This window comes from Camarhynchus parvulus, chromosome Z, assembly GCF_901933205.1.
Source record: "Camarhynchus parvulus chromosome Z, STF_HiC, whole genome shotgun sequence".
NCBI classification, from domain to species: Eukaryota; Metazoa; Chordata; class Aves; order Passeriformes; family Thraupidae; genus Camarhynchus; species Camarhynchus parvulus.
The window spans coordinates 39456926-39478994 of NC_044601.1; the positions used below are offsets into that span (position 1 = coordinate 39456926).

The window sequence follows — 22069 nt, forward strand, 5'->3', positions numbered from 1 at the left end:
TGCATTGCGCATAACTGTGTTTGCTTTCCTTGACTGACACTTCTGTCACTTGTAAGTGCACAGCTCTGGGGAGCCTGGTGAACTAAACATGTAGGAATGGCCTAGAGTGTAGTATACAAAGTAATAGCATTTGTATGAAATGAGAAACAGTTAACTTTGAGTTCTGAGCAAGGCACCAAATTCAGCTTATAGTTTCTAAACTTCTCTATGAAACCTAGTGAAGAAAAGTTTGTGTATGTACATATTTGTTTGTTTTTACTTTTATTAAATATGCTGGCTACTGTCAATATGATTATATTTAATGAAGTCATATTTTAGACATACCATTAATAACATATATTTCCCATATATTTGAATGCATATACTAAAAAGGTTTTTTTAAGATTTTAATTTGACAGAAATTGCATTTTGTAAATATTTTTGTAGTGAGCAGTTTAATATACTTGCAGCTTGGCTATGAAGGATATTTGAATTTTGCGCTAGGTTTATCAGTGTTTATTAAATCTCTTGAGTGCTTGCACTTCTTCTGTGTTTAGAGATATCATTTAGGTTTTATATCAGGGTTTTGTCTCTAAAGATTCTCAAGTGTTTACATTTTTTTGGTGAACATTTACTGTTTTTCTCAGGGTCACATAGAACTTGGATTCATTGGCTCCTCAGACACAGAGGGAACAACTTTGGAAACAGCTGATGAGGGTCAGAGTATGGAAGAGGTGCAAAGCTCATCTCTGGCAATGTGGGAAACAGAAGTACAGCACATTGAGCTGGAGAAAGGGAGTATGGGGCTTGGATTTAGCATATTGGACTATCAGGTAATTTCTGCACTTCTTTGGATGGAGGACAAAATACTTCATATTGTTTGGATCTTGCAGTATGTTCTATGCATTTTAAGGGTAAACATTAATTGAAACCAAGCAATAGAGTAGAGCTAATCACAGCCGGTAGGCATTCCAGTAATTATATTACATATTCCTCTCATTGTATTAAGTCTAGAGTTTCTAATGATGATGGTAATACTGGTTCAGAAAAACAGATAATCCATTATATGCTAGGGTTTTCAGAAACCTGTCTTCTAGTGACCCAAGGACAACAAATTATGTAGCCAGCATATTTAGGCATTTAGCCATGTATTTTGCACCTGCAGTGAGTGTTTAGGGCAAGATCCAATAAAGGACTTAAATGCTTAAAGCAGGATTTACTAAAATCCAGAACTGTAATTCTGAAATCCCTTGCTTAGCTGCTGTCTGTCGAGCACATGCTTAAACATCCCCATTCATTTTGTGTTTGACTTCAGAATTCCTGGATATCTAAAATATGTTTCTTGGTGTGTCTCAGTCAACAGCTCACTGCCTGACTCTTGCCTTCACTTGGTAAGGATGCCAGAACAAATATTCCTCCTGTTCCCAGTTTTCCAGTGGATAATTTGTAATTGAATATCAAGTAGTTTCTCCCTGAGGTCAATGTAGGCTTTTGCTGAGCTGTTCTGTGGTGCTGTGGGGGCCACATCTCTTTCCAGGTTTCCGCTGGATCTTGTCCATAGATATGCATTTACATGTGGAGGTAACTTCCAGGGGGAAGTTATGGCCCCAGGACACTCCTTACAATTAAGCTATGGCTTAGATTTTGCATTTGCCCACTGATAAAGTGAAGAGCAGTGTAGTGTAATAATGTGAAGGATAAAGGCATAGTAAAGTGTCTTTTATGAATGCTGAGCACTGACTACTCTTTAAAGTGTTGCTTATGATGCTCTGCAGTGAGACATCACAGATGAGCCTAAGTCCATGTCAGCATTCAGTAGAGATATTTTTACTTCCGCCTCTTCTTAGCATTAACACAAATGGTGGGTGATTAGTGGCTGAATTTTGTTTATGGGTAATGGATAATAGTACTAAAGGCTTGTGGGAAATGCCTTAAGTTGGTTAATGTATTTTTCAAATATACGTCTTCCAGCTTTAGTGAGCTTTCTGACCCTTAGCTTTTTTTTATTGTTGTAATATTTGGGTGCCATCATATGTTCTCTCCTTTGATATGCAGTAAAATATTTCACTTTGTCACCAAAGTTTTGCTTTCCTACAAGACTGTGAACAGTAAATTTACGGGGAGACTTACATTTCTATTTTTCTGTTTCCATCAAATTCTCAATTCATTTTTAATGAATGGTGAACTAAACTTAAGGAGAATTATGCTCGTACTAATGCATTCCTTATGTTTTGTACCATGGCAGGCCTGTAGAAAGGTCTGCATAATTTCTAATCCTAAGGAAGACTGTCACATAGACTAGACAGGCTTGTTTCTTTTTTTTTCCCAAAAAATGTGTCATGCAGTGCCATCTAAAGTGACAGTGTAAGTATTTACTGTTAAAATAGTAAGGAATATGTCAATGCTCAGCAGCACTGCTAGTTATATTTTGACTTGGGAAGTGTTTTATTGCTCCATGGCATTTTTTTTACTGTCATCAAGTGTTAAGGGTCTTCTTGATGTCCTTCCTTCTTTCCTTTACTCCCTCCCTCCCTCCCCCTCCCTCCATCAACACTTCTCTCTTGCACCAGCTTTCAACGGTCTCCCTATTCCTGTGCCATTTTCATGTTGCTTTGATGGTGTCTGTCCTTTCAGATGTACATCTTGACATGAAAACTTGTTACAGCTGCATGCTGGTTTGTAGATGTTTGCTTTTCCCTACTTTTGTTCTCAGTAAAACTGTTACAGGGTTACATTTTTTGGGTTTTTTTTCTGTTCATGCTCTCAAGTGAAATGCATGTTAGAAGTATTAACATGATGTTACTTGTGAATGTAGTTCTGTAAGAATTGCAGAAATTTTTTGCATGTGTGATAATTGTTATAGCAGAATTATAGATTCCTGTTATTAATATTTGATACTAGTTTTTTTTTTTTTTTAATAAAAATCAGTATATTGGAGGATGGTCACTTAAGAGCAGTTTTCTTTCTTAAAAGGAAACATCACTTTGTTTTGTCTTGTTGATTAGTCCTATATTGGTGTGTTCTTCTCTCATGTAAGTATTTAACTAGGCATGCACAAGACCTTGCCTCTTGAAAACTGCTTTCTCATTTGAGCAATATCATGAAGTATAAGTCAGGTGTTGAAAATAAGTAATTCATTCCATTAGAGTGCATGTGTTACATTTGCCCCAGTCTGCATTCCCTACCTGTGTCCTCTGAGTGCAAGGGAGGATGGAGTTTGCAACACTGTTGTTACAGTAGGAAATCTATGAATTTCTGATGTGCATGGATGACACTGTGCACATATAGTAGTATTTTAAATTGGAGATACATGATGGAACATCACCTAGACAGGAGAAATAATTTTCACATTTAAGAATTAAAAATAAGTGGAGGTCTAAATATATGGACAGTACAATCAGGATGGTTCGCTCCTACTGAAGGTTCATCTAGAGGAGGGCAACATTTCTTAATAACACAACTCTAGTTGATAAAAGGTCATGAATAAAAATTATCCTCTCAAGATATAAAAGAGTAAAAAAAATTAAATATTTTTCTTCCCTTTATTTAATTAGGATCCTGTTGATCCAGCAAACACTGTAATTGTAATTCGCTCATTAGTTCCCGGGGGTGTGGCTGAGCAAGATGGCAGACTTCTTCCTGGAGATCGGCTTATGTTTGTCAACGATATCAACTTGGAAAATGGCAGCCTGGAGGAAGCAGTGCAAGCACTGAAAGGAGCCCCAACAGGAACAGTTAAAATAGGAGTTGCCAAACCATTGCCTGTAAGGATTTGGGAGTTCAGTGTGTATTTTTCATGTAATTGAAGATGGTACATGTTGATCCTGACCTCTCCATACATTTTGTGTGTTTTGAGGTACAGTTGGGTGGCCCAACTATAACCTCACATGCAGGAGTGGCCTGGGTATTGCTGGTGTAGTGATTGCAGGGCCTAGCGCACCTGTCTTGCAGATGAAAAAACAGCAAAGCACCTTGCAAACAGCGGAGTCTTTCAGGGCTAAAAGTTGCCGTAATATTGTACACTGTACACTTTACATGGTTCTCTGAATATGTGAGATGGTGACATAAAGTTGGTTTTGATTTGTATGGAATTTACCAATTCCTTTGCTTTGCAAGGTATAGTATTGTTACGGCTGCTGTTCTGCTTGGGGAGGTTGTTTTATTTGTTCTGGGTGTTGTGTGAGAGAAACAAGAAAACTTTCAAGAGGTTCAATAGCAAATTTTTACTTGCAAGCTTAAGAACTTAAAGGTAGAATAATACTTGGCAAATTTTAAAATGTAGGTATTTTGGTTAGAAATGCAACCATATAAAAGCAAAAAAATAACACTTCAGAAAATGTATATGGGAAAAAATAGAAAAAGAAAAAATAAGGGTAGAAAGGTATATAGTCGTCCCCCATGGATCCAGTGACAAGACTTGATTGTTGCAATTTCAGTGCCCCTTCAAAGTGCTGGTCGCAGTCTTGATCCACTGGGGATGGGGGAAACCCATGAAACACAAAGTTCAGTGAGTTAATACATGCTCAGGCTAGGTGAGAATGCCCAAGTACCTCCCGTGTGGTGGAGAGTTTTACACTGTCTCATGTAACACCATAGATCACGGGGCATTTCTCTCTTTGATAGTTTATGACACCTAAGATGTTACAGCTTCCTCTCAGGTTAGCATAATTGAGCCAATTCTAGTCCGTGAGAAGGCATGAATACCTTCAGGCTTCATGTGGGTGTCCTGGTAGGTCTCTAGAGGGGAGTTTTCACACCTGAGCCACTTGTGTAAGGACATGGACATGATAAAAAGCACTATAGCACCTTGCAGGATTTGCTTTTTACCAGCCTCTTCCCTTATCTGGCTCAAAACCCAGCTTGTAGCCTTGGGTGGTGGGTGTGCACCCCGTCAGTAGCTGGGTGGTTGCTTTGTGCCTGGTCAGCAAAGTACCTGCTGCTTTGGCAAATGTTTGATGCATTAACCATTAACATTCCCGCCCCTCACAAGTATCTATGCAATCTTTGTATTTAAACAGCACACTTTGTTTATGTTATATTGTGTAGTCTTCAGTTTGTATCCATCTAACTGGTTATTTCAGGTTTGGTTTTATAAGGTAGTCTGGAACAATTTGAAAAAGGAGGTCAAAGGTTACCTATGGTCACTGAGATAGTATCGCAGTAAGAATGCTAGCGAACGAGCATCCCTGGTGGGTTAAGTTCAAATCAGGAGAATGGCATTAGTTCATACATACAAAGAAGATACCTTTCTCTAGTAAGTGCAAGCACAGTTTAAGGGTTCATTTTTGCTTTTCATAAATTGATAATCTTGTAACCCTTATGGATGTAGATACCAATTTTTCATTCTTAGCAGATCTTTGTGGACAGAGTGGGAGGGAATGTCTGTTGTTTAAGTTCCCAGAAACTTTGCTTTTCGTAGTAAGAGAGTACATTTTAACTTGCTCTGCTAAACTAATTTTTTTTAATTGGACACTCCATATTAATTGCAATCAAAATTTCATACTCTAGAAGAGAAAACACATGGGGGTTTTGTTTCCCTAAAGTCGTAAACATACAGCATTTGCACTTCAATATTTCATGTATTAAGTTTGCCAAGTAATTAAATGTTGCAAATAATCCCTGCTTCTTTTGCAGTACTGGACAAATGTACCTGCTATCAAATTATGTTGGAAAAATGTCTTGGTTTATAGTCAGAATTACGTTTTGTCCTCTAGAGGCTGACGGATACAATTGTAAAACACAGAGAGTAGATGAAGTCTTCCTGCCTGCAAGCAAGATTGCTCTGTGGCTAGCAAGATTATAAAGACCTCTGCTGTTAGGCTCTTTCTCTGTTGGCAGCTGTGATGGCAGTTTTACTATATCTTTATTAAGACCAGAAACTGAAAATGAGCCTAGACTTAAGTTGTGGGCTCTGTGGTATACCTGGAGAGAACTTTTTCTTTGTTTGGGGTTTTAGAATGAGGTGTGAAGCTGAATCAATTCAGGTAAATTTGAAAAAAAAATCTCTTTACCCACTGAATACTGTGACTGTGATTAAAATGATCTCTTTGCTGCATTTGGAATCCATTTACCTTTCTAAACAGCCCCCTGCCCCTCTCGCAGAATGCACACTGCACCTGCTGTGTCCAGGCCACTCATCCGACTCAGAGCTTCGTTCTTTCTGCAGCTTTCACCTGAGGAAGGCTATGTCTCTGCTAAGGAAGATTGCTTTTTCTACACTGCCCAGTCACTTGAGGAGGAGGGGCCAGCTGATGCAGCCCTCTTCCATGCTGAGCTGGCTCTGGTTAGTGGCCCAACTTACCACAGATTTCTTCAGTCTTTGCATTTTGTAGTGAAAGGAGTTGCCTTGTCACTGTCCATGCTTATTTTTTAGTGTTCACTGTCTCCACATTACTCATCCACCGTAGGTGGGATGGATTCTGACTTTGTAGAAACTGGTGTCTAGAGGCTTCGTTTTTTTGCATGAGCTGTGAATCTGGCCTCTGATATGTTCACTGCTGGGGAAAAAAAAATATGGTCACTGCTGATATTTCCAAAAGTGCATGGCTATCCACTTGTCCTTGCATGCACTGAGCAGGCCTTTGGAAATCTCACCTTTGTAGATAAATGTTCGCGTGCTTATTTTTCTATGTATCGTAATACATCACTTTTCTACTGTGGAAGATTTTTGATATTCCCTTTTTGCATGTAATCCAGCGTTACAAGGAATACTCTGTCTTCAAAAGCTGCAAATACTTCTTCCTAATAATATTCTTCAGCCTTCAACATCAGTCAGTGATTATGAGGTTTACAAGGTCAAAAGGTCTTCACTTGTATGAACAATGCGGCTTACCTGAGCATTCAGTGCCTTACGTAGCCCAGAAGTTGCCAATAAGAACTCAGATTAAAAAGACACAGGACCTAGGGCACTACAGAACAGCAAAAAATCCCCCAACCTCTCCTCCCACAAAATAAAATAAAAAAACCAATGAAGCAACAACACAGAATACATATGTATTCCAAGTGTGTATTCTCATGGTTGTTTGTTCTGTTCTGGGTCTGATGTTGAAATTATTAGGCCCTCATTTTCTGGGGACCTGAGCAGGGAAGCAACTTCTAAACATGAGAACTTAGTTCGTTAGAGAAAAAGTCAAAATTGAACAAAAACCTGAAATGCATCCTGTCAAGGTGAAAATCTCTGCATTACTGCTTCCAGCAAGTTTGCTGTTTTTTCACATTTGTATATGACAAGCTGACCTAATAGCTTGCTTTCGAACAAGACTGCCTGTTTTTAATTCTTCAGTTTGTTACCTTTAGCAGTTAGGTAACAGTATTATTCTTGCTCCATTCGTTTAGAAGAAGCACAAGTTTTGTATTCTAAATAACCTTTAATTGAAGATGTGTTGAAATGATCAAATTAAAACTGTCTAAAAATTTGACTTCCATCTGTGCTTTTTCAAAAAAAAACTTGTGAAAAAAGCAATGAAAATACATGACATATTAAAATTGTCAGTCAAGTTTGTCAGTTGTCTTAATTAAATGTGCAGAATGGGAAACTAATGTGCAGTCACCCAGCTGAAGATATGTTTTGAGAGTGCACATATGAGATACTGTTTTTCATAGACAGATTGGTACTCAGGTTTTACAGATATGTCCTGAATTTTCTCAATGCTTTTTAGGGCATAGCTTTGATAAAACTTATATGCATTTTCAAGAAGATGAGCTGAGAGCGAGTTACAGCAAAGAAGCAGTTTGGATTAGCAGTTAAGTGTGTAGGCTTGAAATAATAAAAAAATAATCCTTTATACCCTGAAAAGGAATTAGTGTGTTGAATTACTGCAGATTGTTGCTACTGCTATAATGGATTCATAATATGATTAACCACAGGGGCTGAAAAACAAGTTAGATTCCATCTCAGTAGATGGGTGCACTCATCTGCTTCATACAAGTTTATGATATGAGCATGGCTGTTAATCCAGTGATCATTTTGTTGGCCTACAATATGTTCTTGAGCTCTGCCAGGGAGATGAAATAATAATCAGTGTAGTGTACGAAGCACCATAAATTAGGGGGTTTAGGGCTTAATTTTATTCTCGTATTTAAAAGAATATGAGTCTTTGAAAAAAATATGTTTCATTTTTAAAAAAGGGCAAAAATACTGCCCATGTAAATGTCTGAAACTTAAAAATTTTATTTTTATATAAGCGTAATAAAAATATATGAATCCTTCTTGTAATTTTGTTGTCAAAAGCAAAATAATTTAAAATCTGTTAAAAAATCGCATAATGATTTTTTCATATAAATGCACTTTAAAGCTCTGTAGTTTTCAAAATTGTTTTTAAGAGAGTTTAAAAATAACTGATCCTAAGAAATTGAGTGAAGAGAACATTCCTGACATGCAGCACCAAGTGAAGTTCACTATTTTTTCCATGCTAAAAAAAATTAAAAAGAAAAAAGAAAAGAAGGTCTAAAGAAATCAAAATATAGACACCAAGAAGTACAGCAGAATTCTCCCAACACTTTGTACTTCTATTAATAGGCATGAGCATGTCTCAGCCCACAACTTACTCTGGTTCAGACTCTTGCATTACTTCAGATATTCTTTGCAACCTTTGAAGAAGTAGTAACACACATTTACTGGAAACAGAAAATTTTCCTGCTGCAGTGTGCAAATGTAATTTCAATCTAAAACATGGAATAAAAAGAAAAAGAAGAAAAGTATCAGTATATAGTGGCTGGTGTGCATGTGTTTAGGGCTTAAGTGGTGTGATGGCAGCAGCCTGGCTGATTGAATTGCTTTTGTTGTTAGGTGGACTCTGGCGAGGCAGATCTAGCGGATGAGTCCACTTTAGAATCACAGTATTCTCTGGAGAGAGACGTCTTCCAGAACTCAGTGACAGCTCTGCATGACAGTGCCTGTAGCGGTGAAGTGAACGACAGCTTCTCTCTTCCATTATCAACTCCCAAGGTAAAGTTGAGGATGGTTTTATTGACGGCAAACTTTGATTTTAAGTGTGAGCAGGCTGTATTATCAGGTAGAAATATTTTGTGTCATCCTGGTTAAAAATGCTCTATTTGCTAGCAGGGTAAAATTTTGTTTAGAGTAGTGCTGATGTCTTGAAGATGTCTTTGTTGAAGAGAGAGGCACATAGAAGGCACAAAGCTTGGATTTTTGCTAAATAAAGCATGATTTAGCCGGAGTATGGTGAGCTATTTGTAGTATTAAAGGTGTGGTGAGCAGTCTGCTAGAAAAATATAATTGTCATTCAAAGCATAGTAAAGAATGGTAACACATAATTACTCTGTTGCTCTATATTTTAGTATGAAAAGCAAGAGTAAATTTTCATGCTTATTTTTACTTTTATGCTTCATAATTTGCTTGTTTCTGTGGTTTTGAATGAAATTTTCATAATGATGCTGTCATGAAAAGCAAATCTATGTATGTCAAAACTCTGCTAATAGTTTTTATGTAAAGCAATAAATGAAGATTTATTTCAGAGTATTAAGAAGATAATAGTTTTTTTGGTTCTTAGTCACATACCCATAATGACCTGATTGCATTATCTTTTTTCCATGGTTTTTCATGTTTTTTTTAATCTTTAGATTTTAATATCACTAACCTAGACCTTTCCAATTCCATTCTCCTAGCAGTCTTCATTGAAAACCAGTGGGTTTGCAGTCTGTGGTTTTGAATAGAGTAGCTGCTGCTTTTTCTGGCACACCTGAGCTGCAGTAACTCCCATTAACCTTTCTGGAATATGTTTAGCTCTTATGAGGTGCTGGTTAGAAAGCAAGATTAATCTTCTAATGGTTTCTCCTAATCCACAGAAGAGCACATTTCTGCTGTGCCAGTGGGACAGCTTGCATTGTTTAACTCCGTAATTGTTACTTAAATGGATTATTCATTTTACATGCTTAGAAGTATTTTGTGAGGTAGAGACTGGATTTACATTATGTATCATATTGAGGCTCTAGAAAGTCTTTAGTTATTTTCACCATTGACTTAAAGATAGCTTTGGTTTACATACTCTATTAAAATACCATGGTCCTGACTTTTCGTTGTCCATCTCTGTACACTAGTATGAAGTGAGTATGAAGTTCTCATCAAGCAGCCTATTCATGATTCAAAAAACAAACATAGTGGGGAGATCTGTTCATTAATGAAGACTTTTGAAGCAAGGAAAATGCAGTAATAATTAAAACAGCACTGTTTGATGCTGTGAGGAATGCAAAGGTATTTCAGTTATTTCTGGCTGCAGGGCAGTTGGCAGGTTCTGCCAGGTCACTTTGGTGTTGCATTTAAAATAGGTGTTGAAAAACCTATTTTAAACAATGCAGATGCTCTAGTGAGGCCACATGTTACTATAGTTAAGAATTCCTGAGAATGTGTTTGTCCTGAAAAATTGCATCATTGGCTTTTCTTTAAGTGAAACAAAACCAAAAATGAGCATATGATGCAACTCTTAATATATGGCATACAAAATAAATGTTGAGTATGATTTTCTTGTTTTCACTGATTTGGAAATGGATACGAAACAAGCTTAAGAGTAGGTGTCCCAGCTGCATTTGAGACCTTGTAAAATAATTTAAATAGATTGTAGTATTTTGTTCTCGAAAAGGTAGGAAATTATGTCATTGATTATATCATGCAGATTAGTTGTATTTAGGCTCTACTCAATTATCTTCTCAGCTATTACTTAAACGACTTATTTACTGGTAAGCCTTTTTTGATTCTTGTCTGGAGACAGAACAAGCATGTATGTACTTCATGAAAGTTGACAAAAATGAGTTCTAGGGCTCTTGAGACAAAATGTTGCAAAATATCCCCAAATCCTGGGAAGCACATCTCCTCAGCTTTTTGGAGAAGCAATAGAAGAGTTAATAGGACTGGTGGATAACAGGACAGATAGAGGTAGTTGATTTTGAGCTCTCTTATTGCATTTCAGAAAAAAATCTCTAATATTGATACAGAGCCTCTAAGTCTAACTTCTGAGTCCTTGATATATCTTTTTAAAATCTAATGGCCTAACTGTTTTTAAAATAACTTATTTTAAAAGGTCAGCTAGAGAATATTTGAAGTTTGGGTTTTTTTTCCAGAATGTTGAGATTGTTGGAATCCCTTGAAACATTTCAAAGTCATGGTCTCAGAATTCTGGAAGTCTAAACAAATTTGTAGGGAACTTAGTCCTAGTACTGCAGCCATAATTGGTAGATTTGCAATAATTATTAACTAGTAAGCTTCTGCAATTGCATTATTGTATTTCATTGTTGTCACATTTCAAATCCCCCATATTTACCTTTTGCTGCGGTTTGACCCAGTTTTTACTTGTCACTCTCTGAGGAAGAGAAGTCCTAAAGTTTCTGCTGAGTTAAATGGAAGATAACATTGTGTTCTTATTGTCTGAGCTGCTTGAAATTCCTCTTTGCTTGCTAAGTGTGCTGAAAGTAAAGACATTGGTCTTGCAGAGTTCTTTCACCTGAGAAAAACAACTGTATGCTTGAATTTTAAAAACTTAATGAAGTTATTCAAGTTAGAGTAACTTCTTGTGCTGATTTCTGGTGTTATAAAGCAGAAGAAATGGTCTAAGAAATCAAGTTCACTTTATAGTAGAATGAATGTCTGTAGAGAACTGCAGATGAGGTTGGTCTTGCTGATCTCACAGCAGTATGTTTAAATTCTATGAGATGAGTTTTTGTTTAAGGTTTTAGCATGAAATGTGGTTTTGAACTATACTACAAATGAATGATGATTGTTCATTGTCTCCTGTGTTGAACAGTCTGTTGGAGAGGAGTGCCCAAATGCTGCAGGTGATTTCCATGTATCTGAGAAGAATCTGTACAACATGAATCTGAATCAGAGACTGAGAGATGAAAAATCTGTAGTGGACAGTAGCCTGGAAACTGCAAGTGATTGTAATAAAATAGATCTTCTGACTCTGGAGGTTTCAGATATCAACCAGAATGAAAGTGAAAATACAGCAACATGGGCAACATCTCAGACAGCATCAGAAGTTGTACTAAATACAAGCCTTGCTACTACCACACAGCTTGATCCCAATGAAAAAGTAAATTTATTTGCCTTTTTTTTTTACAATCATTTAAAAAACATACAGAAAGGCTGTAATTAGACCAAAGAATTTCTTGCAGGAATTGTCACAAGCCAATAGCCATCTATATTTCTTTGATTATTAATTTCCTTTGAATATGTTAGCTCACATCAAAACTTTGGGATATAGACCTTTCCAAAACAAACAGAATTTATTTTGCTGTCATCAAGACAGTATTTTCTCAGAGGCTGGCTGTACGGCGGTATATACAAGTCTTCTCAGACCTTGCATCATGAGAGGCTGCTGGGTACCTCCTGGACAGGATGGGAGTTTTCTTAGCCCTTGTTAACCTTCACAGGGACATGAGTGCACATAGGAGGTGCACAGCTGGAATTGGGCCTAGGAAGCCAAGGGGGGGTGGTGTGAATGTCTTGCATCATGCTGTTCTTGTAAGCCTGTGCAGTTCAGCTCACAAACTGATCTGTGATAGGGCAGTGTGCAAACATAATTTTCCTTTATATGACAGTCACTGTGACATATGTTTTTTATTTATTCCATTCAGTGATTTATTAAGAAATGCTTAAAAGAGCTGCAATTTCTTACAGGATTTGTTACTTTAGTACTGGCAAATTGTTAGACATCTGTGGTGAATGAATGTGAAGCCCTTGAATTCATTATACTAATTTTGATATCTCTAAATTTAAAATGTGCTTTATGATAGATGTGGTACATTGCCTGAATGAAAACAGAAATTATGATCTTTGATGAAAATATTGATCTTTGGTGAACTGAATTTTCTATCTGTATAAGGAATCTGACTTATTTATGTGCATGGGTTTTGTGTAAGGCAAAAGTAGTTGAGTATGACCAATCATTTTTACTTGGTAAACTGAGCTGGTGTTATTTTCCCTTATGTTAGGATCAATTGCTTTTAATGGAAAATAGATGCCCAGTATCTTTGGAGGGAAATTCCACACCCCAAAATTCAGTCAAAAACATGTATGAGAAGACTATCACTATTGCAAAAGGCAATTCAAGCCTAGGTAAGTTAGTGAACTTTTTTTGTAAACTCTTCAGGAATATGGCTATTGGTTTCCCTTGTATGTTCACTATTTAATTAGTAAAAAATAAGTATTTTCCATTTAGTGGGAACAGGACATACATTCTTTGCTGCTCTTTCCCCGTTTGACAGTGATGGCACTGGATCCATTTGCTGTCATTGTGAACACAAAAGTGAAATGTGCAGTCTAACTGACAGTTTGTTCTCCCATAAAGGAGTTTAGTCTTTCCTAAGTGCTAACAGAACAATTTTAATGCATTGTTTTTCAATGTACTAATCTAGTGGAAAACCAAGGTATAGCCAAGGAATGCTGTAGAGGAACACTGTGGTCAAAGAGCTGAAGATGAGACTTTCAAATATTTGCAAACACAAAATGATCTTGCTTCCTGAGGATAGTCAAATGGAACTAAACAAGCTGCTTGCTTCCTTGCCTCAAGTTTGAATCCAAAATGCCTCAATGTTTCTAAAAATCGTGTCATTGATAAATTTAATAATATTATCATTTTGTAGTGAAGTTCAAAGTTTTTCTATATCTGCAATCTGCAACTTCCTGAGCATACTGACTAGGAATGTACTTTGGAGTGAACACACACAACAGATGATAATGTTTTTCATTGTCCTATCCTACTCTCAGGTGTGGCCCTGAGGAGGAGAACAAGAATAGAACCCTCTGAGAGCCCATGCTGGGAAGGCTTTGTGTTGAAAGGCAGTGATGTATGCCTCCTGTTTGTGGCTTGTTTGTTTATTTGGTTTGCTTTAGGTTCCTGGTACTGTTTCTTCCAGCCAACTGCATAATCTTGATGACTCTTTGGGATTGGTTGGGCAGGACTTTGTGTGGGTGCTGACTAATAACTCTGCAAATGCTTTAAAATGGGCTGTCCACGCAATTGGATGTTTATAAACAGTCCCAAGTCAGGACAACTTCCTTGCTGTGCAGAGGTGGATGTCAGTTTTTTACAGCTGTGATGCTATATTTCGATGGGCATCTTGACCTGGAATAAACTGCTTTCTGATGGCTGGATGCTCAGTCTGCCACCTACCCCCTTCATGAAACAGCCATCCTTCAAAATTGATCTGGTTTAAAATCAGGATCTGAAAAATAAAAATATGTAGGAAAGGCTGATATGGGTATAAGGTTTATCTTTCATTGGTGTGAGAGGCTTGGTTAGCTACTACCTTTACTGGCCTCATTGCCAGGCTGTATGAAGTGTAGGTCACAATGCATTTCAAAGCATCTGGATATTGTAAAAAAACATTTTCTTTGCAATAAACTCATCATTCAGTGGAGTAGGTTTTCATTTATGGATGAATACTTTAAGTGCAGTGAACATCAAAGCAAATTTCATCTCAAGCTTGATACGGCATGAAAATACAAACTTCAGCAGGGTCTATATTGGCAGACATTTTATGCATAAAAAATAAGACTGGTCTTGATATGTACAAAATATGAATGTGAATATTGCTTTCTTCTGGCTTTTGACTGTAGTGTTTTTCTTCCAGTTTGAGTGTGCTCTGGCCTGGGAAGCAGCCTCAGCACAGTGACCAGTTTATGCACATGGCTGCACTGCTTTTACCCTTCATTTTTAAAAAAAGCAGCTAAGTCAAGAGCTATGAATGATGTTGCAAGCTGCAGCTGCAATGATTAAATAATTGAGGGTTAGGAACTGGCACTTCTTTTTTCCTTTCAAATGGTGTCACCCATATTTTGCAGCAGCTCTTTAATGCCAGCTGCTGCTGGAGCTCTAACATTTTGACTGTGATTTTTTAAAAGATGAGAAGCACCCAAATGCAGAAGGGCTGAAATGCCATTGTCCTGCAAAAAGTTTGGCAGCTTTACAGTGGAATTTGCATTTTTAATCTGAAACTGTAGATTTCCAAAGTGTGACATCAGGCTTTCAGATCTGTAGTGATGGTGTCAGCATAGAAAAAGGGAAAGGGTGTCTGTTGTATGTGTGATGTTTTCCTAAAGTGCTGTTACACTACCCTCAGTAATGTCTGTTACTGTCTTAACCAAACAGCAAGATTAGGTTCAGAATTTCAAACCACATTTTGAAAAAATAAAAGGTTTTTCCTAAGTAGTATTAAGATAGTGGAAGTCCACTGAGTGGACTTCAAGGGTTCCAGCCCTGCCTTTCCGACTGCCTTAGTGAAGAACCAAGTTTTTCCTGAAACTGTTACTAGAGTCTGTTTCATGAGCACCAACTGCCCTGAAGATAGCAGCGACAACGCATGTGTGTAAGAAGAGTCGCAGTGACTAATGAAGGTCATCGTAAGTCAGTCCCTATAGGTTCCCTATGGAAGAGAAGAGGCCAAGAGGATATCCGTCTTATTCCCATTACTGGAAAGAAAGTGGAGTTAAAGGGTATAAATAATGAGAAGCAGTATCCTTCTGTTTTAAGTAAAATATTGGGCTGTATCCATTATCAATGTAAAGACTTTCACAGAAGTTAGTATGCTCTTCTGGGTCTAAGCTATGGCCCACCTAGGAGAGCGGGAAGGCAACCAGCGTCTCAGGGGGATCTGATTCATGCTTTCTGTTGAAAATAAGTGTGTATTTGTTTTCGGCTAATAATTACCTGTTTAATCATTCCACGTTTCCAAATAGAGTTGTCATAAACAAAAGTAAATGTGTATAAACTCAGTGAACCATTAGAACAGTGGTGATTTTAAATGGTTTTAAGCAATTTCATTCTCTTTCTTATTTTTTGCTTAAATATTCCACTGTATTAATTTTTCTTGTATTGAACTGAGTATGTGAACTGTTACTATGACTGTGATTTGTAGTTGCTGTCTCAAGGAGGAGAGTAAGAGCAATGTTTCTAGGCTTGGTGATATTGGCAGGTTGGCTGGCTGACTTTTCCTTTTCCTGTGCCCTATTTCTTTATCTTGGCACCCAGAGCTGTGGCTCAAAGACATTAACTGTTTCATGTGTTTTTACTATAGGGATGACAGTAAGTTCCAATAAAGATGGTTTGGGAATGATAGTTCGCAGTGTCATCCATGGAGGCTCAATAAGTCGCGATGGACGGATTGGTGTGGGGGACTGCATCCTGTCCATTAACGAAGAATCAACCACTAACTTAACCAATGCACAAGCCCGAGCTATGCTGAGACGACATTCACTCATTGGACCAGACATAAAGTAGGTAAAATTGGATGGTGAGTTATGGTAGGAAAAAGCTGATAATCAGGTTTTTTTTTTTTTAATTTATGCAAGTATTTTAAATTAAAATTTTGTTATTACACATCAATTTACCTTTAAGTTGCAGCGTCAGATGGATAATTCACCTTCAGATTACATTTCCATGGATTTCAAAGATGAGATCACTTAAGTGAGAGGCTTCAGATATTCTTAGAAATCACTGTCATGAGTATCATCATTATTACTGTCCTGCCTAGTTTTATGGAAAGAATAGGATTAGACAGAATTTTTCATTCATAGTATGACTATTGTAAGGAAAGTTACAATTTTCTCAAGATGTTTGTGGTTCTTGAAGGTGAACTGTCCCAACCATTGCGTAAGTAATTTCATTAATTTTTTTTCATGGCTTTTGGTTTTAGGTGCCAGACAGAAAGTATGAAATATGGTGTCAGTGCAGAAAATTAATGCTTAAAACATTTCAGTATGTCTATGACAAACATTAGAAACACTGTTTTCTGTAGGCATTTCCAATTTTTTATTAGTACATGTGAATGAGCTGTTGCTCTTGAGCATAACTGTCTGCTCTTGGTAGTAGTAGTTTCAAATTTCCAATAGTTAATACAAGTTTTGAGAGCCCCTTTTGAGGAGCAAGTTTCTTTTTCTCAAGTTCACAAAATTTACAAAATTTTAACTGCCTTAAAGTACAATTCTTTCTAGTTACTGTGTTGTGGAATTAACTTTGCCCATAAGAAGCATTCCTGAAGATGTGGGTGGAACTGTAGGCACACCAGTGCTGGGTTTACAGCTTCAAAACCTAGTGACTGTTTTCTCTGTTTAGCCTCTGGTAACATTTATTGGGTCAGATATGGAAAGGGATTAGTGGAGTTGTTGGTAATAGAGGACTCCACTTACTGGTAAGGGTGTTCTTGAAAGAATCAGTCCAGTCCCAGTGTGGTTACAGGTGTAACTGAGGTTAGAACTGGGTTCAGAATGGACAGCAGGGCATTCCATGCTTGCCCAGAAGTATTCTAGCTTGAAGAGATCTAGTGTTTTGGGAACAGGTGGGCAAAGTACCATCACTATGGCTACTGGGGTTACTTGCCTGCCCCATAGCTGTCATACATTTAAGATTATGATTTAATGTAAGCCTGTTTAAATAAAGGGGTATGCTCATATAATGAATTACATTATTGTAAATGCTCTCAGGAATATAAGCAAGTCAGTGGTGATAAAGTTGGATGTCGATTATTGCTGTAGGGTTCCAAACTATGACTCCCAGCTGTCATGATTGAAGTCAGTTGTATGTGGACATGCATATGTGTGTGTATCTGGTTAGAGACACAAATGCTGCAGCACTATTCTTCTGTGAGGAGTCTTTTTTCATGCTATAGTTCATAATCATATTACTACATAGTATGTTCACTATTTGTGCTTATGCTTTTATAGCTGCTCTATTTTATGCTGTGTGACTACAAATTTTGTTTTGTAGTCTTATTCTTTTGGAATTATGTTATGTTGGAAATACTAAAATCTTGCCTTAGGTGTGGATATTCAGATTTTCCAGAGAAAAATGCATCCCTTTTCTGAAAGATATTGCAGAAAAGGAGCAATTGCTATTCATATTCTTACTGAAGATTTTTGTCTTTTGTTTTGTATTTATGTTCTTTTTTGCATTCCTATGACAAGTTTTTGAGTTTTTTCCCTCCACTTTAGAAATTATTTTTTCTCCACTTTAGAAACAAAAGACTAAATCCATTGGTAGCTTCTAAAGGAGTCTTGCAAGAAAAATGACAATATTTTTGTGACTACATAGTTTTGCTGTAGTACTATTCAGCATAATCAAACTTTTGTTTAATTTTTAAATGAAAGGAGCAGTACAGGATCCCAGAAAAATATTATGATACAAACATGAGGCTAACACCCCAAATCATAAATTTGGAGATGAGGAGCTTCATGTTAAGATAATTCTTTATGTTTGCTGAGAAGGATACACACCCCTCCCCTGTTCCCCTCCCATATTTGTCAATTCAGAGCTGATGTGGTGCATCACCTTGCAGCATTTTTGATTTAAGGGTCATCATTTCAAAGATTTAAATTGAATCTCTTTGTTGTCTTCCTTGGAAAGCAAGGGTATGCTAGCACTCAGACGTGACCATCTAGATATCATTCCTCTTAGTCCTTACTTCAAAATTTGCCCCTTAACTTGTAGATTGAGCATTTTTTGGGTAGCAGGGTGGCCCAAAAAAGTGATTAAGCAGAAGTATTTTGCTTCCAAAGCTGTATTTCAAATAGTAGCAAATAGTATTTGCAGATAAAATACAAAGCCGTTCTTACTGGCCACGTAAAGGCATTCTTTAATTCTATTAAAGGATATTTGATTTTGAATAGTTCAAGAACAAGCAGCCTGAATTTCAGAGTTGCGTATTTAATTTTTTTCCCTCTGTGTGTAGAAAAATGCCTTACTGAATGCATTCCATTTCACTTCTTGCTCTACCTTGCCAGAAGCGCTTGTATTTCTGTAATAAAGCCAGTGTTTTGTGCTCAGCAGCACATCTTCTTGTAACATCTGTCAGATAATTATAAAGCTGAATTAGAATTCACCTGACTGAATGGGGGGATGAATTCCTGATCAAGAAATGCGAGAGTTTGCAATTCCATTTTCCATGCCTCTTAATAATTACTGCTATAGACAATAATAAAAAGCAGATGTTTTCTGGGCTAGATGTAGATGAAGTGGAGGTGGAACAGGACAAAAGAAAAGAAAGGAAGAAAAAAAAAAACACGCTCACACTTCTACATACTTATATAAGTATGCCTCTCACATTCAGCATGAGACATTGATATTAATTAACACCATTGTAAAAAGATGCTGCATCGTATGCTTCACGTTCTAGATCTTCTCCAGCACCTGCTGATGATCAGGCCCTGTGTTATGTGTGAGTATTGGCAATTCAGAAACTCATTATGGCTCTTTGTTGCAACTTGTCTGTAAAATCATTCCATGCTTTTATGACATCAATAGTAATGTCAGGGATATATCCAGATATAGGTACATATTCTCTTTCTTCTCATGTATATTTGGGTGTGCATGCACATGTGGCTGCACATCTGGATGTGTATATATATTTTTTAATTAAGAAAGATAAAACTGTGTGTATGTAATTGTATTATATATTTATATGTGGCTTTAAACTTGAAGATTGGAGCATGCTTTCTAAGTCTGGAATGAAAATAACTGTATTCTAAAAAAAAATATTGCTAATATATTTAAATTTAATCTATGACCGCCACCCAAGATGTGCTCAGAGCACGTGTGCATGTTGTGTGTATTTGTACATGGTTCACTTCTAGAATTGTCATGAGTCCAATGTACTGATATCTGGATTAATCTCAGTGTCATATTTTCTGTGGCACTTACATTTTACTTCCTTCATATATGCAAAGGTTCAAATTGAACCTGAATTGTTAATTACAGTAATTTGTCCCAAGCATTTTCTGTACTTTGTAATTTATTTGTTGGTGTTTCAAGGTTTTGTGTGGCTGTTCAGTCAAGCATGTGATAAATGTTCCTCTGTACTGCATGCAGTGTTGTGTTTACAAGATACTTTCATAAGTAAAACCATTGGTGTTTCCATTGTCACTGCTTTAGTTGCTAGTGCCTATTTCTGGGGGTGGGAGAAGTGGTGATAGCTCTTAAGAAAGAAAACCAGAACACTCTTCTTTCAAGCTGTACAGCTACAAAAGAGAAGAAGATGGTTAAACCATGCATATACTTTCCTTTGAAATTGTTGAACTTTAATTTCTCCTGCAACAAAGAAATATGACACAGAAGTGGAGCATAGATTTATTTATTTTCTTTTCTCTGCCTTCATGTCTGTTTTCTGGCCCTTGTTTCTCTTTTTGTTCTTCCCTGTAGCTGTATTAAGACAATTACCAGTCTGTTTTGCAGATGAACTGGTGCCTTGGTGGGGTTTTATTTCTGCTTTACAGCACAAAGTTCAACAGAGTTGGCCAGAGTAGCCAAAAACACTTCTTGTTCTGTGCCCCTTATCATCCCAGCCACTGGCTGAGCTGTTCAGGATGATGCTGAATGTCTTCAGACCTCACTTTAACCTCCAAGTGAGCTCCAGCAGCAATCCAGCAAGTGATGGATTTGATAACTGTGAGGTGTCTGCCTATGAGCACTAAGCAGGGCAATAATCTTTCATTTCAATACTAACATGCAGAACAGAGAAAATAGGAGGACAGTCACATCAGTAATACAGGTAATAAGAGCAATTAGGGAAACCTTTGCTGTTAACTGGACTTTAGAAATTGTGAGTGAGATACAATGATGAACTCCACACAGAATTTTATTCCATCTGTGGAAATCAATTAGGATAATTCAGATGTTCAGTTTTAGATCCATTTTTTTTAAATGGTAAAACAAACCTCTTTTCTTTATAATTCCAGTGCTGTACACAGAAAAGGAAGGTAAGGCAGCTTTTCAGAGATGTTTCTAAGTAGCATTTAAAACTCTTGGAGAGCATCCTTTGAGTCGTACCTTTTTGATGATTCAGCGCAATGTCAGTTATTTAATCACATAACAAAACACAGTAGGATATCCCAGAAGTTGGAGTGCATATGGTTTGCCTCCCCCTTGAGATCAGCTGATCTCAAGTGCTCATGCATAAGGTAAGGACTACTGCTGTCATTGCACCTTGGCACTCTGCATAATTGCTTGCCTTGTACTCCTTTCAGAAAAGGACTAGACAAGAGTTGATATATAATGGACACTGTACTATCAGAGGTCACACTCTGCTGTATGTATTCAGGCTGGATCTGGGATAACCTATTTCCTTTGTAGGACTGTCTCATTCTCCTTTTCATACTTATTGCTTCCAGCTTCAGTTTAGCATAAAGGAGATTGTCCAGGCCTTCTGTCCAGAACTTCTAGAAGTTCTGGTTTCTTTACTTTATCTTTCTGTCAAGGGAAATCTATATTATGTCCTACTTATTTTTATAAGTGATGAATATAACTGAATGAATGTTACATTTTCTTACATTGAAATGTAACTTACAGGTCTTACAGTTTTTGTAGAGGCAAGGTGTTCTTGTGTACCTGTTGGGTGAAGCTGCTGCATCAGCATTTGACCCATGAGAGTTTTGTGAGCATAATACTAATACTTTGCTGTAGCTCAGTGCACTTGGAGTTGGAGATGGCTGAGAAATATTAGTCATTATTCTCCAAAATTCTTTTCTGTCTTACTTCTTCCTGTTTTACTGCTGGGTCTTCACAGAATAGCTGCTGCATGTCTTTAGCATTTCACAGTGCTAGAATGCCCTCAGGAAAGGCAGATAAGGGTTAGTGACATAGTGCTGAGAGTTTGTTTCCAAGTGTATGTTAACTTCTCAGCACTCCAAAATGAAAATATGTTGTGTCAAGTGGAGTAAGACTTATATGTTTGAAAAAAGGCCAATGCAGAACAGGGAGATTTATATTAATTTAGATTATATGGTTTTAGAAATTTCCATTAAAAGAAATAGGAAGTTCCTTCTGTTCAGCACCTTAGATACTTCTTTTCACTTTTCTAGATATGGTAGGTGTGAGAGAAGGTAGGAAACATGCTTGGACACATACACAGATGGACAAATTAAAGTGACCCTTATAATATGGTTATATATCAGTTTTAGGCTGATAGCATTAGTCATATAAAACTTTATTTGCATTTGTTCTGATGCTTGATGTATTCAGCAGAAAACTATTGAGATGGGGGAATCGGTGGTAATCAGGGTGTGACGAAGATGCCATCAGTCAGGAATGATGGACAGGAGATGGCTCCATGTGAGATCCTCATACTTGAAAGGGTCTCTTCCCAGCAG

General features: G+C 37.2%; 1 protein-coding gene across 15 annotated transcripts in view; it reads left to right on the forward strand.

The window, feature by feature from the left end:
• Positions 1–22069, forward strand: part of MPDZ (multiple PDZ domain crumbs cell polarity complex component) — a 94760-nt gene that overhangs the window by 35565 nt on the left and 37126 nt on the right. For 12 of the 15 annotated variants that reach the window (XR_004061515.1, XR_004061516.1, XM_030969366.1 and 9 more), the window contains 8 exons: positions 627–812; positions 3534–3743; positions 6146–6262; positions 8768–8926; positions 11736–12023; positions 12925–13048; positions 16009–16207; positions 19102–19143. Coding sequence is in view for 13 of the 15 variants with exons in the window: in XM_030969366.1 (XP_030825226.1) it covers positions 627–812; positions 3534–3743; positions 6146–6262; positions 8768–8926; positions 11736–12023; positions 12925–13048; positions 16009–16207; positions 19102–19143 (1325 nt within the window). In the remaining 2 variants the exon portion in view is untranslated. The remainder of the gene's footprint in view (positions 1–626; positions 813–3533; positions 3744–6145; positions 6263–8767; positions 8927–11735; positions 12024–12924; positions 13049–16008; positions 16208–19101; positions 19144–22069) is intronic. The other 3 variants (XM_030969371.1, XM_030969375.1, XM_030969373.1) reach the window with 2 other exon arrangements.